Raw genomic sequence first — 16,759 nt, forward strand, 5'->3', positions numbered from 1 at the left:
TTTTGGGACTAGTGAACATAATTCTATTATAGTTTTCAAATAGTTATGAAAAATGATAGATCTGATCTAAAAGAGGTTCTAAATAAGAGTAAGGCCAATTTTGATAGAATTAGGCAAGAACTTTCAGAAGTTGATTGGACAGTCTATATACAGGTAAAGGGATAGTTGGAAAGTGGGAGGTCTTCAAAAATGAGATGAGAGTTCAAAGACAGTATATTTCTGCCAGGGTGAAGGGCAAGGTTGGTCGGTGTAGGGAATGCTGGATGACCACAGATTTTGAGGTTCAGATCAAGAAAAAGATCGAATATTTTCAGCATAGCTGGGATCAAGCGAAGCCCCAGAGGAGTAAAGAGCATGATAGAACATAGAACATAGAAGAATACAGCGCAGTACAGGCCCTTTGGCCCTCGATGTTGCGCCGATCCAAGCCCACCTAACCTATACTAACCCACTATCCTCCATATACCTATCCAATGCCCGCTTAAATGCCCATAAAGAGGGAGAGTCCACCACTGCTACTGGCAGGGCATTCCATGAACTTACGACTCGCTGAGTGAAGAACCTACCCCTAACTTCAGTCCTATATCTACCCACCCTTAATTTAAAGCTATGCCCCCTTGTAATACCCGACTCCATACGCGGGAAAAGGTTCACACTGTCAACCCTATCTAACCCCCTAATCATCTTGTACACCTCAATCAAGTCACCCCTAAACCTTCTTTTCTCTAATGAAAACAGCCCCAAGTGTCTCAGTCTTTCCTCATACGATCTTCCTTCCATACCAGGCAACATCCTGGTAAACCTCCTCTGCACCCGTTCCAGTGCCTCCACATCCTTCCTAAAGTATGGCGACCAAAACTGCACACAATATTCCAGATGCGGCCGCACCAGAGTCTTATACATATGCATCATGACCTCAGGACTCCGGAACTCAATTCCTCTACCAATAAAAGCCAGTACGCCATATGCCTTCCTCACCGCACTATTTACCTGGGTGGCAACTTTCAGAGATCTGTGTACATGGACACCAAGATCCCTCTGCTCATCCACACTACCAAGTATCCGACCATTAGCCCAGTACCCCATCTTTTTGTTATTCTTCCCAAAGTGAATCACCTCACACTTAGCTACATTGAATTCCATTTGCCACCTTTCTGCCCAGCTCTGCAGCTTCTCTATATCCTGCTGTAGATCAATATACTTAAAAGGGAAATCAGGAAGGCAAAAGGGGAAATAAGCTAGCTTTGGCAAATAGAGTTAAGGAGAATCCAAATTGATTCTACAAATATATTAAAGAATAAAAAGTAACTAGGGAGAGAATAGGGCCCCTTAAAGATCAACAAGGCCATCAATGTGTGGAACCACAGGAGATGGATGAGATATTAAACTAGTATCTCACATCAGTATTTACTGTGGAGAAGCACATGTAAGCTAGAGAACTTGGGGAAATAAATAGTGATATCTTAACAAGTGTTTGTATTAGAGAAGAGGAGGTTCTGGATTTCTTAAAATGCACAAAGGTGGATAAATCCTCTGGAACTGATCAGGTGTATCCCACAACTTTGTGTAATGCTAAAGAAAAGATTGCGGGGCCCCTTGTTGAGATATTTATATCATTGATAGCCATGGGTGAGGTTCTGGAAGACTGGAGGTTGGCTAATGTGGTGCCATTATTTAAGAAAGGTTGTAAGGAGATGTCTGGGAACTATAAACTGGTGAGTCTGATGTCAGTGGTGAGTAAATTGTTGGAGAGGATTCTGATGTACAGGGTTTACATCCATTTGGAAAAGCCGAGAATGTTTACAGAAAGTCAACATGGCTTTGTGCATGAGAAATTGTGTCTCAATATCTTGGTTGAGCCTTTTAGAAGTGACAAAGAAGATTGATGAGGCCAGAGTAGTAGATGTTGCTGATATAGACTTCAGCAAAGCATTTGACAAGCATGGTAGATTGATGAGCAAGGTTGGATCACATGGAGTCCAGAGGGAGCTAGCCAATTAGATTAAAAAATTGGATTGAAGTTAGGAGAGAGAGGGAGACAGTGGAGGGTTGCTTTTTGGACTGGAGACCTGTGAACAATGGTGTGCTAAAAGGATCAGTGCTGGGTCCACTGCTTTATGTAATTTATATAAATGATTAGGATGTGAATTAATGAGGTATGATTAGTAAGTTTGCAGATGACCCAAAATTGGTGATGGACTGACAGTGAAGAAGATTATCTCAGGTCTTCTGAGATAATCAGAAGATTATCAGGTTGGTGAAAGGGCTGATGGTGGCTGACTGAGTTTAATTTAGATAAATGTGAGCTGTTGCATTTTTGTAAGGCAGGTTAGGGCAGGTTGATCATAGGAGACTGGGGAGTGTTGCCAAACAAAGAGACCTAAGGGTGTAGGTGTATAGTTCCTTGAAAGTGGAGTCACAGTTGAACAAGATGATGAAGAAGGCATTCGGCATGCTTGCTTTTATTGGTCACTGCTTTGAGTATTGGAGTTGGGATGTCACGTTGTCGCTGTACAAGACATTGGTGAGGTCACTTATAGAATACTGTGTTCAAATCTGGTCTCCCTGTTGTAGGAAAGATGTTATTAGGAAAGAAGATTTACAAGGATGTTGCTGGGATTGGGCTATAGGGAGAGGTTGAATAGGCTGTTTTTTTTTTAATAAAGGTTTATAAAATCATGAGGGGCATGGATAAGGTGAATAGCCAAAGTCTTTTTTCCCAAGGCAGGGGAGTCCAAAAGAAGGGGGCATAGGTTTAAGGTGAGAGAGAACATGTTTAAAGAGGACCTGAGGGGCAAATCTTTCACACAAAGAGAATTGCACATATTTTACAAACTGCCAGAAGAAGTGATGGAAGTGGGTACAATCACAACATTTAAAAGGCATCTGGATGGATTATATAAATAGGAAGGGTTTCAAGGCATGTGGGCCAAATGCTGGCAAATGGGACTAGATCAGTTTTGGATATCTGGTCAGCGTGGATGGGTTGGACTAAAGGGTCCGTTTCTGTGCTGTGTAACTATGTAAATTTATAACCGACTAAACTAACTATCTGCTGAGCTGCCTATCTTCATGATTTAGCATTAGTTTGTTTGTGAGTATTCAGAAAATAAAACCTTAAGCAAACATATGTTACCATGTGAGCCAAGCATCAGATATACGAAAATATTTATTGCACTTTAGATTTATGGACCTTCAATAACTTGATTTTAAAAGTAAATATGTCAAGTCTTGCTCAAAAACAAATGACAGTTGAATTCCATACTTGTATGCCTGTCTTTCAGGCCACTACTATACTAGACTCCTATAATGCAACTTGAATTGTATTTTTCTTCACTATGAAGATTCAATTATATTTTCCCATTCTTTCATAGAATAGCAATGTCGGAAAACAAAGAAATAAGATGAACTAATTGAGTTTAGTGGAATGGTCAGATGCTATTTTAAGCACAAAATGTACAGTTCCCACAGATTTGAAAGAGCTATGAGCTCAGTGTGCTTACAGTAGCTGTTATTTCAAGTAATAATATCTAGTTCAGACCAGAACTGCAGCTTTTGCCTGTTAAACTTACATTAACAGACATCATTCTGTCTCCCCCCCACCCCACCCCATGAAATCTCTAGTTTGAGTTCAAACTAAATTCATGCAACACAGAAACCAATGTAATGGCATGCATTTCAGGCTTGTTATCACTTAAGGTGCCTTAGATTACTGGCAGTGCGACATTGTAAATGTATTCTTATTGAAGCTTTCAGATCATCATCAAAGAGGAACTTTAACATTGTGAGCTCAGAGCTGATATGAATCTACAGTGCTTTTGCATATGACAGTATCATTGTAGACCCCTGAGTCATACATGGAGGATGCTATTCATAAATAGGAAAACAGCCACTCAAAGCAGCAAACCTACAGAAATGCAGAATATTAGTTGGCTATTTGCCTGGAAGACCAGGATCTGACAGATGCCTATGAAGGCCCAGCAGTCCCATGGTACTTAGCGAGGAGTCCGGTAAGGAAGGGTGCCGCACTGGACACAGAAAGGATGGTGACTGCTGCTGTTGAGACTGTGAATTTTGTTCTTGTTCGTGGTCCAAAAATGTGGCAAAATTATCTTCTGATATTGTGTTGAGATGAACCCCACTTGACAAAGACTCTTTGGATTTCAGTTTGGATTTTTCAAAATCTGGAAATTCTGGACTCTGAAAGAGAGAAGGAAACATAAAATCTGAAATAGAAATATCACCATAAATTATATTTCAGATCTTATACTTGCAATGGATACAGAACTTTTGTTACTGTTGATTAGTCATTTGAAGATATGTCTTCCATTGCAGAACTTGCAAGTTTGAGATCCAGGATTATTGCAGCTAACACTTTTGTTAATGAAATTCCTGCATTCAAATGTAATGCTGGAATCTAGGATGGAACTGAATTATACTAGGTTTCAGGGGGATTTCACCAGGAGAAGACAGACTATGGTGGGATCCTCCTTAATAAAGCCAGCTTCAGGTTATCAAGATAAATTCACAATTATATTAGCTAAAGGCATGTGTTGTATAAGATAATGGGTCTGAAAGGGTTAATGTTAGAGACTGCATTTGGGTCCAGTCAATCTAATGACTTCAGACAATCTTGTGTGGAGAAAGAGGTGTCTAGCTTGAGATTTCAATAAGATCAGCTATGTCGTTGGTGGTTCTGGATAGCTTTAGTAATTATGTGTTACTAACCAATGCAACATGTACCTTTTGCTACTGTACAATAAACTACAGCTTGGTTTTATGGCAAGTGCTTCTTCTTGCTAAGAATTACTAACTGAGTGGTCTATCCTCTATCACTTTTAACAAAATAGGCCCTTACTCACAGAATAGACAGGAGAATTGGTGACAGTGCTGTAGCTCAACAATTAGCAGGTTGTGTAACACATACTACATGGTGATCACTGGTGGAATCTACTTAAGTACCTAAAGGAGAAAATGAGGACTGCAGATGCTGGAGATCAGTCGAGAGTGTGCGCGAGAAAAACAAAGCAGATCAGGCAGCATCTGAGGAGTAGGATAGTTGACATTTCGGGCATAAGCCCTTCATCTGGAGATAAAGGGCTTTTGCCCAAAATGTTGATTCTCCTGCTCCTCTGATGCTGCCTAACCTGCTGTGCTTTTCCAGCACCACACTCTCGACTTAAATACCTGAAGGCACAATAATGAAAAGAAAAAATCTATTTAATCCAGGATAAAAGAAAGAATCAGAAAACAAATGAGTTGACCACTTTAATGTTATAAATATCATCAATGCCTTAAAAATTCTAGGTCAGTCAGCAACCACAAACACTTGAACATATAGGCATTCATCAGAACTTGTTTGCTTTAGGCTAAAATATAGATAAGAGAGGATTGAGGCATGTGCTCCACTACAGAACTTGGTTGGCTGAGGAATTGATGCAGTTTACTGCAGTTCCAGTTTTTGAAGCATGTGTGAAAGAGTGAGGCAGAATTCTAGATGTGTAAAAACATATGTGTAAGTAGATGGAATGAGGAATAGTTCATGCCTTCCACCCTAAGGACATGAAGTGGTAATATTATTGGTCTTAATTAACTGCTGATGAAATACTGTGATTTGTTATGCTTAATGAAAAGTGTAACTTAAGTGTTGCTGATAAAGGGTCAGCTTTGACATTTTGAACATACACTCTAAAAGGCACCAAATATATTTCATTAAACCTCCAGTTAATGTCCTTAGGGAAGGTTTAGTGTATGCCTACCCCTGCACTTGCTCACCACTTGCATGAACCTCAATTTCATGGAAAATTCCCCTCAACCCCTTTAGGTGTAATACTCTGAAGGATTAAAAGAGAAAAATCATGGCATGTGCTTAATAGGTGGGAATTTAAAAATAAATTGTTTCCTACCATTCCATCTTCCAGCATATCTTCTGTAGGCACATGCTTAAATTGCCAACTTCTACCCTCCATTCCCCCAGTTACTTGAGATAATGGAATTGCTCTTGGTCAGGCCTTTAGAAAGTTTAAATCATAATATCCAATATGGATATTCACCTGTGGTGTTGTTGGAAAGCTGTGTTCTGACCTTACAGATGTTACTGGTTGGACAGTCTGTGCCATCCTTGCAGATGATCTTTGATAGTCCCTTGTGGCTGTTACCATACTGTATGCAGGTGGTCCTGACATGGATTGTCGTTGCAGTAACTGTAAGACGGTGTGAATGTCAGTAGACAGTTGTGTTTCCAGCCTAAAAAAAAACACCGTATGCTTAATTTTTGTATCTTTCTTACATTCTGTACACATATTTAGAACAAATTACTTTTTGTCAGTATTATGTAAAAACCTGATTTTAATGATAATAAAGAGCTGAGTTGTTACTTGTTTAAAAATTCCATGAAATAAAGATATATTGTATGTAATCATTGAGAAATGTTCAACTATGTATCATTAAAACAGTTCTCTCTTGAAGTAATGTTATGCAAATAAATTTAATCTTCTTAATCTTCTCTCTGCAACTTTTTGCATTAGGAATCAGCATGTACATAAAACAATACCTCAGTCTTCAGGCCACCAAACTGCTTCTTTGGTTACCTGTTAATAGGACTTGCTTAGAAATATTACACCAAATTACGCCTTTGAGCCCAAACACGGTCTTTTCTGATCATACCTACAAGCCTATTTCTCCATCACCTTAACTGTTTTTCATTCATCCAAGTGTCTAAATTAAACATTATTGTTAATTTAGTTTTTGTATCAACCACTGACTCTGAAGCATTCCACGGCCTCTCATCTCTGCCTCAAGATATTTCTCCATTCCTCTGTTCCATATCTCTTACACTTAAAGCTATACCTCTGCAAACTAATCTTCGAGTTCTCAACTGTCGAAACAGTCTGCTTCAATCTAGTTTGTCCCATTATTTCATAACTTAAAACATGTCTAGTATTTCAACTTATTTGTGTTACTTAAGTGGCTTTCTGTTGCATCTAGTTCTGAAGCCTCAGCATCCCAAAACTGCAAACAGTAATTCAACTGAGGGCTCAGTAAAGTTTATTTTACTTGATTAAGCACTATCTTTGGCTTTGTTTTAATCTTATACCTCTGGAACTGAAAGCTAGAATTTTATTACATTTTCTTTGTAAGACTTATCAATTTGAGATATCTGATGCAACATTATATGAACACATTCCTATGACATACTGCTTTACTCAGCATTGAGCCTACTTCCACTTGGAATATAATTACTGCTTTTCTTTACACTCATAGTGACAGTGAATGTAACTGCCACTTCTTCTCCATTTGACCTTTTAGAGAATTAACTATATCTTCTATTTCAATATGATCTGTAAACAGAGATACAATTCCCTCTTGGCTTATATCCAAATCGTTGGTACATACAATGAAGAGTGGTAGCAATGAGCCCCAAGGAACACCATTACATAATTCAACTACCCTGAAAGACTGCTATGGCCTTTTCCTCTATGTTTGTTCCCTGTAATCAATTTTCAAACCAACTTGCTGTTAACCAGATACTATTATTATCTGGTTAGTACCTGTAGATGTTGGAAATTAAATCTGAATGTTTAATTTTAGACCAATAAAACTTTTCCCAACATTTCATCATTTAAAAGAAAACAAGCAATCTTTATTAGATATGAAAGAATTAAATAAAAAAAACAGCATGATTAACTTAACATTATGGCTTGTATTTTCAGCTCAGAGTTGATAAGTGAAGTTAGGACTACAGATACTGTGCTGCATCAGGGAAGAGGATAGCTCCTGGACATGTTTCAAGATAGAGTCACACCCCTTAGATTAATTACATTAAATTTACTTTGTAGTTAGGAACAGGAGGCTATGATTGTGTTAAGGAAGTTAACATGGCCCAGTATATTTTTGGAGGAGCTTCAGACAGACCCTTTGCTCCAATAGACATGAAGTTCTTGCTCAGGTACAGACTGCAGAGAAGAAGAAGCAATGTAGTACAGAGCATCATTCAAGTGGCTGGAGAAGAGCAAAATGCGGTAGTATTGAAGGATAGCATAGGGTAATGGAACCATTCTCTTCAACAAAAACACAGTACATGAGGCTTTGTTGCCTTGCTTGTGCCAAGATTCAGTACATCTGGGTTGAACGGGAACTCAGGGGAAGGATCCAGTTATCATGGTTCATGTAGATATCAATAACACAGGTAGATTTAGGAAAGAAGTTCTGCAGACAGATTACAAGAAGCTCAGGGCTAATCTAAAAGCAGGAACATAATGTTAACAATCTCAAATTACCTGGGTCATGTGTAAATTGACATAGAGTATAGAAAATTAGAAAGCTAAATGCATGACTCAAATACTGGTGTAGGCAAAATGAGTTCAAACTCATGGGGCACTGCCACTAGTACTGGGGAGAGAATGTGCTGTTCTATTGGGACACATTTCATGTTGGAACCAGTATCCTAGTAAATTGTATATTTATGGTTGTAGACGGGGCTTGACAATAATCAGCTGGGTGGGGGTGCAGGGTTCTTTGGAGGGAAATGGAAGAAACAAACAAAAGAAAGAGCAAAGGGTGCAGGGTAATAAAGAGGCAAAGTATGACAGGCAGCAGCAGGAAATATAAGCAGTAAATTGCAACAGAAATTAGAATCAGAACAAATATTGATGGCAAAAAGTCAAAACTTAAGACTCTATCTGAATACATGCAGTATTTTTAATAATAGAGATGAATTGAAAGAACAAATGGAAATAAACAAATTTGACTTGATAGCTAATGCAGAGAAAAAAACCCCAAAGAACTGTGAATGCTGGAAACCAGGAACAAAAATAGAAATTGCTGGAAAAACTCAGTAGATCTCGCAGCATCTGTGGACAGAAAGCAAAGTTAACATATCAGGTCCAATGACCCTTCTTCAGAACTTCTTCATATCTTTAAAATGTCTTAATCTGCATATTGACTGATCAAAGTAGATGGGCAAAGGTCATATGGAAGACAAAGTTGTAAAATGTATCAAGGTTTTTTTTAGAGCCGTACATTTCACAACTAACTCAGGAACAGATATTTTAGATCTAGTAGTGTGTAATGAGATAGGATTAATTAGAGATCTTGTAGTTAAGGATCCACTTAGGGATAATGATCACTACATGGTTGATGGGAACCAACTTGGGTGTCAAACCAGTGCCCTCAACTTAAAAAGGGCAATTACAGAGGTATGAAGACTTGTCTAGATTGGGCTGAGAAACTAGGATAACGGGGAAGTCAGTGGATGAATAGTAGTAGACATTTAGATTAGGTTCCCTACAGTATGGAAACAGGCCCTTCAGCCCAACAAGTCCACACCGACCCTCCAAAGAGTAACGCACCCAGATCCATTCCCCTACATTTACCCCTGACTAATGCACCTAACTCTATGGCCAATTCACCTGATCTGCACACCTTTGAATTGTGGGAGGAAACTGGAGCACCCGGAAGACACCCATGCAGACATGGGGAAAACATGCAAACTCCACACAGTCGACCGAGGCAGGAATCAAACCCGGGTCCCTGGTGCTGTGAGGCAGCAATGCTAACCACTGAGACACCGTGCCACCCCACATTAATTGTGGCACTCAATAAAACTTTATTTTAGACAAAGAGAAGGACTTGACAAGAAGGATGAACTATCCATGGTTAACAAGGACAGCATCCATTCAAAACTAAAGAATTGCAAAGTGGTGAAAACCAGGGGTGGGCCAGAGGATTGGGATTTTTTTTAGTAACCAGCAGAGGATGATTTAAAAAGTGATACAAAGGGGAAGAGTTTCTATGGGTACATAAAAAGAGAGTAGCTAAAGAAAGTGTGAGATGCTTGGAGAATGTGATTGGGAAATCACTAATGGTGAACAAGGAAACTGCAGTTAATTTGAACTAATATTTTGCATTGGTCTTCATTATAATGTAAATATCTCACGTAACAAGCTGTTCAGAATCTGAGTTTTCTTGTTCTGGAGGATGTCGAGGGTGAAAGAATTTTTTGCAGTGATGGAGAGTGTGTCCTCCAGAAGATGTTAAACACCAGGAATGGGCACATATTATTGGCTTCACTATGGACTCTAATAGGGGTTATGTTTAGGCCACCAATCCTGCATTATTCAGGTACAGAAAAATGAGGAATAAAACATTCCCTCCTCAATTCTTTGTGAATATTATATTCTGTGAAGATGAAATTTTACTATACAGGTCTACAGCCAAATGCTGGAAATAAGAATAGGTTGTGTAGTGATTGAAACCATGGCCAGGAGATTCTCATTGACTGTGAGATTCTTGCTTGGGGTTGTTAACCTGGGCCAATCAGGGAGTGCTGGCTGACTGATATAAATAGCAGATTCAGATGGTCTGGGGAATGGCTTTGAGCTGAATAATCACAGCCCATGTACAGTGCACATGTAAATAAAATGCGACGTGGTGTTGGGATTCTGGCCTCTGTGCAATTGTTTCAGGTTGGTTATTTGTTTGTTTATCAGCCATGCAGACACAATGGCCAAGTAACATCCTTCTGTGCAGTAAACTTGCTATGTTTCATAGAACATAGAACATTACAGCGCAGTACAAACCCTTCATCCCTCGATGTTGCGCTGACCTGTGGAACCAGGTTCTATGTTAATGATTTGGATTAGGATGCAGAGGCTAACATATCCAAATTGTCTATTGATACAAAAATAGGTTGGAAGTCACAATGTGATTTGAACCTAAGGAATCTACAATGGAATATAGATTGATTGAGTAAATGAACAAAAAATTGGTTGATGAAATTTAAGGCAAGCTTTTATGAGGTCTTACACTTTTGGATGAAGAATCAAAAGACAAGCTATAATTTAAATGAAGAAAGACTTCATAAAAAGGAGCACAATGGAATCTGGTGTTCTTGAATATGAAGCACAAAGGCTTGCATATAGGTGCAACAATTAATTAAGAAAGCAAATGGAATTTTGGCCTTTATTGCTAGGGGACTGGAGATTGAAAGTAGGGAGATCATGCCACAAGTGTACAGGGTAATGGTGAGGCCACACCTGGAGCATTGTGCATAGTTCTGATCCCCATATTTAAGAAAGGATACATTGGCATGGAGAACAGTATAAAATAGATTCATTAGGTTGACTGGTCAGATGAAGGGGTTCCTTTAGTCCAAAAAGATTAGGCCTTTATTCATTAGATTTTATAAGAATGAGGGCTTATCTTATTGAAACACTCAATATTTGAGGGGGTCTGACATGGTAGATGTTGAGAAGATATCTCTACTGCAGAGAAAATCTCAAGCTAGGAAACATAGTTGCAGAATAAAGGGACATCCATTTAAAACTGAGATGCAAAGATTTGTTTTCTCTCATGGAGTAATGAATATCTGGAATTCTCTACCATAGAGTGTTGTGGAAGTTAAATCACTGAAAGTATTTAAAGAGAATGTCAATATATTTTTGAAGTATCAAAGATTTAAAAGTTTTGAGGAATTGAGCCCTGGTCTTATAGTCAGACATGATTTTATAGAATGGTGGAGCAGGCTTGAGAAGACAGATGTCCTACACCTCCATCTATTTCTTTTATTTCTTTAACTATATAAGCAACACATTTACTTCTTACTTCCCCAAATATTAATTTTTCTGAGACCCTTATACTTCTTCAATACTTGTAAGCTAATTCAGCTGATTACTTTCACTTGCAATAAGACACTGTGAGCCCAACTGTAGATTCTCCCAGCAACTTCATTCTAGGTGATCTTCAAGCTTCTATTTCATGACAAAACTCAAACTGAACTCAAGCCTCATCTGTATTCCATACAATCAATGTTGAAGTTAGCATTTTCTGATGCTCACAGAAAAGAGCAGCATGGTCTCTCTAACAGTCATTTATTTTGGCTAAGGTCTTGCAGAACTGCAAACCACATCAAGTCCAGACTTCAACTAACTCTTTCTGTAAATGCAGACATAACATAAAGCTAATGAACTTTCCAAAATTTCATTCACTTCCATGCTCTGGGCTGTCCTCAAACTATCTTTCAGTTAATTAATTCTCTTCTTTAGTTTCATTTTCAATCTCATGATGCTTTCTGATCTTTAAATATTCAATGAATGCTTTAAAAGTAATTTAGCTCTTACTCCCAACACAAAAAAAAAATTCCGGATTGCAGTTCTTTGCTAATACTTTAGACATTTTGTCTCAATGCAATTATCCAACCAAGTAATCCTCCATGATGTTTTATAGGTCTCACCTTCCTAACTGTTACACTTCTATGTCAACCTGGTCTCAACCTTTTAAACACAATATGCATTGGTTTCTTTAAATTATTTATCCCATTTTCCACAACTAAACTCTAATTATTAAAATAAATTAACATTGAATAAATTATTTTTAATAATTGTCCTTAACTTCAGGTAATAATCTCCCGTGTTGTGTTCTTTAATGCAGTCTAGAATAATTCTCTTCAATCATTCCAAGCTCAAGCAGATGTTAGGCCTTTGCTCAGCACCAGCTAATACTACATGGGTAGAAGATCTTTTGGGAATGGATTGGCAATGTTTGTGGACCAGCCATGCATACTTGGAGCAAACATGTCTCCTCATATACAAAAAGTCACTTTTAATTCAGCTCCCAGCCAAAACTGGGCACACTCACTTGCCAACAAAGTTGCCATCATGTCAAAAAGCACAGTGGTTGGTGGGAGGGGGTTGGGGATGTCGGGATGGGCAGCAGTAAAACTAAAGAACTGATCATGGACTTCAGGAAGAATGGAAGAGGGCGTGTCCCTATCTACATCAGTGGAGCTGAGGTGGAGAGGGTTGAATTCCTGGGAGTGACAATAACCAACAATCTATCCTGGACCTCCCATGCTGATGCGACAATGAAGAAGGCACAACATCTCTTCTTCCTCAGGAGGGTTAGGAAATTAGGCATGTTCATGAGGAGCCTCCCCAACGTCTACAGTTGCACCATAAAAAGCATTCTATTTAAGTGCATACTGGCTTGGTATGGTAACTGCTCTGTCCATAACTGTAAGAAAATACAGGAAGTTATGTACACAGCTCAGACCATCACACAAGCCAACCTCCCATCCATGGACTCCATCTATACTTCTCGTTGCCACAGAAAGGCAGCCAACATCATCAACAGCCTTCCCAAACTGGTAATGCTCTCTTCCGAACTCTTCCATCAGTCAGGAGATACAGAAGCTTAAACATGTATACCAACAGGTTCAAGACAGCTCCTTCCCTGCTGTTATTGGATATCTTTCACTTTAAATCTAATGTTGAACTTGCTTTCTGCACCTCATGTACAGCCGTAACCTTGTATGCCTTGTTTTGTCTAAACACCTTCTGACCTTGTATGTTATGATCTGCCTGAACTGCTCACAAAGCAAAACTTTTCATTGTACTTAGGTACATGTGGCAACAATAAATAAATGGAAGTAAAGCAGTCTTGGTTAGTTTTAAAGCATCCAGTCAAACATTTCTGCTCAGCCAACCGCAGCCCCCACCTCCCCCCACCAAAAAAATTAATTAGAAACACATTTTGGCTGCGTTACTTTCTCTTTAATGTTTTGGATCTGATTAGAACTTGCATGGTGCCAGCTCTGACTACATCCAATATAAAGTGGAATTCAGGTTTATATTTCAATCATCGAACATTATTTGCCTCTTATAAGTAACAAACTGCTGGACATACCACAGGCACGTTAAAACTAAACTTCTTTCAAAATGGAACGTGGCCATCATTGACTTTGATGAGAATGATAAGGATCCCATCCCCACCTTTGAGGCTGTTAATACCCAATAGCACCAGGCACTAGGAAATGTGAATCCCTATTAGTGAGATTAAAAATTAACAAGGTCTCAGGTTTGAAACAAACAAAATAAAAGCAAAGTGCTGCAAATACTGGAGATCTGAAATGAAAACAATAATGTACAAAGTGGTGGAGACATTCCATGCTAGAAAACCTGAAGAATTCAGAAGCAGAGTCATATCTAACTCGCAACATTGGGTGGAATCTTCCCAGCTCCTGTAAGATGTAGCCAATTGTGAGTCAGTTCGGAAAATAAGCTCAGCAAAATGAGATCCTTGACGTTGAGAAAAAGGTCTGATTTTTCACCCAAGGTTTTGATGCTGCGAATCTTGTTACTAAGTAGTGAGAGATCTGTTCGTATATATTAACATGTCATTTTTACTTAATCTTTTCTCTTTTAAATGCAGGTTCCTATTTCTCCTAGAATGTGACAATTCCAGACATTAAAGTCTGAGCAGATACCTGGCTTCTCCAGTATACTGCTTGCTGCCCTCGGTCCATCTTGGCCAGCATATCCTAACAGCTCAAGGCATCCTCCCACATCCTTTGTCCATGGAAGTTGCCACTGGACATGTACCACTGTTGACACACCCTCACGGTACAACTCTCACTCACTCACTTATAACATAATTCACTACTTCAGTACCAAATCCTGGAGTATGCTAAGAGCTTTCATTGTAATACTGCTGCCAGGTCCCTCTGTGCACATTCATCTCATGCATAACACAGGGTATATTTCAGGACACTAAGTGTGGTGCCAGTTTAGTTCTCTAGTGCTCACGCATTTGGGCCTACTTGGATGCTCACTGCATCTATGTTTTGTTTTTTCTGCGCATGACCACCTCTCTCAGAATTGACAGCATCACAATAGTTCTGTCTTTCCTTGCCTTTTACTGAAGACACGATTCAGATACACTGCCATGGTTGCCAACAGTGATTAGACTATGTTGGACGACACCATGCTAAGTCATGTTACACAAGTTTATGTGGCAAAGCAGTCTGCAAGTACTGTGAACTAATCACCATGTCTGAAAGTCTAAAGGAGAAGTCCTCTGACCAATCAAGGAAGAGTATGGTCAGTTCTAGTGTAGTCAGTCAAGGACATTGATATCAATCCAGGAGCTTTGATACATTGCAATCTCCAACTGTATTTGTGTGACATGACTTGTTCTGCAAGCATCAGAATAGGCTCATTATTGTGCAGGCAACACATGGCCCTTCTTGTTTAAATTCTCTGTTTCTTAATGTATTGCCAACAATGCTGTACTGTCATTTATGTGTATGTGAGTTCTGACTGGTTTACATTACTAAACGCCTGGTCTGCTTTTAATATTGCCCACATAGGTTCATTATAACTATGACCACTGGAAGCGGCCCACAGCAGGGATTATTGACACTGAGGTTGTGAAGCAACAGGGGTGCAGAGGAATTGGACGGCAATAAATGTACTAACAAGCCCAGAATCAGCAGTGACCTCCAGTGGCAGCTGAACAACTTCCACATAAAGAAGTCATGGCTGAAGGCCCCCTTAGGATACAAAGTTGCTAAAGGAGGCCCTAAGTCTAATGTCTTGATACCATTTCCCAAAGGTGAGCCAAGGTACAGTGATACTGCAGACTGAAGATGTATCAGAGCACTATCACAGAACAGTGTCATATCTGCTGGGGCTGGACTTGTGATGGTGGGTGGCCATCTTATCCCAGCGGCTATCAAGGTGACAGTCCCACTAAACGTTTCTGCACTGGCTGCTTCTAACGTTCCATTGCAGACCTGCAGTTAAATTCTCTCCATTAGCTCTGTTTCTACAGATGCTGCCAGACTTGCAATTTCCTTTAATTACTAACTTAGACTTGAAAGGTTGGGCAGAATTACACAATTGCAGAAAAGGTGGAGAGATATTAGAATATAGAACCCCTACAGGGCAGAAAGAAGCATCACAAGTGGAAGGTATGTTGCTCCCAAGGCTAGAATTGAATCTGAGTTCCTTGAATCAAAATTCACAGGACTAGATTCCAAACCTTAAATGTTCAATAATGCAGACATAAGCCCATGTTTGCATGCGTTAGCAAAGCTGTCAGTATAATGGAGTGAAGCTGGTTCATGGAAAGAAGTGCACTCAGTGGAGAAAGAGACATGTATTTGGAGTTGTTTCTAAACCATATGTTCAAAGAATCCTATCAAACTGTGATGATAATTTTGACAAGGCCTGCCCTCTTTATAACTAATGCTGTGACTTTGACGTGTACACTTCTGCTATTACATAACTTGTAGTACAGGGAGAACTTCTTAGATTTACCAATTAATGTGGAAAGTATGTAGCGAGCAAAATGCAACTACCTCTCAAGAACTGACAAATGCCAAGGTGTTTAACATCCTTGTTCTTCAAGGGATATGTAGTGTTGATGAATCCAGAGCTTTCAAACTCTGCACCTATGGCCTTAAGCTCATTGCAAAAGTGAACCTTGAAGTATAGCATTGTAACCCATTACAGCACAAATTGACTGACACTCAAAGGGTCCACACTCTTCGTGAAAGGACATTACAGTTTCTGCACAAGTGGAATTTCATAGTCTGTCTGAAATAGGGCTGGAGATACTGGGATCACACTGTTCAGTACACTGTGAGTAAATGTGGCTGATAAGGGTTTGCTGCAGGCATCAAGGCATTTTACCAAACAATATTGAAACATGACAGTTCACTTTGAATTTTAACTTGTAAAGCTTCTGGATATGTCACACAAGCATCCATGAAGAATAATTTATCATGTTGTCTTCAAATGCATAAAAAACCTTACTGCAACAAAGACATTTTGAAAAAGGCTTTTGCTGTTTGCTGCATTTAATCTTTACACAAAAACAGTGGAGAAATTTTCTCTAACAATATTATGAATCAACAAGATTTTAACATTGTAGAAAGAATGTCCAACTCAAGGCAAGGAATGATTAGCGATAGTCAGCA

General features: G+C 39.2%; 1 protein-coding gene across 1 annotated transcript in view; it reads right to left on the minus strand.

Moving 5' to 3' along the window:
* Positions 1 to 771: 771 nt before the first annotated feature.
* LOC122551638 (voltage-gated inwardly rectifying potassium channel KCNH7-like) overlaps positions 772 to 16,759 on the minus strand; it is a 470,988-nt gene continuing 455,000 nt past the window's right edge. Inside the window, exons 16-17 of the mRNA XM_043693875.2 lie at positions 6,054 to 6,246; positions 772 to 4,200 (exon numbers count right to left, since the gene is read on the minus strand). Of these exons, the coding sequence (XP_043549810.2) occupies positions 3,934 to 4,200; positions 6,054 to 6,246 (460 nt within the window). The 3' untranslated portion in view covers positions 772 to 3,933. The remainder of the gene's footprint in view (positions 4,201 to 6,053; positions 6,247 to 16,759) is intronic.

Source organism: Chiloscyllium plagiosum, unplaced genomic scaffold, assembly GCF_037043375.1.
Source record: "Chiloscyllium plagiosum isolate Xiang-an unplaced genomic scaffold, Cpla_swu_hap1 HiC_scaffold_7, whole genome shotgun sequence".
In the NCBI taxonomy this organism is placed as follows: Eukaryota; Metazoa; Chordata; class Chondrichthyes; order Orectolobiformes; family Hemiscylliidae; genus Chiloscyllium; species Chiloscyllium plagiosum.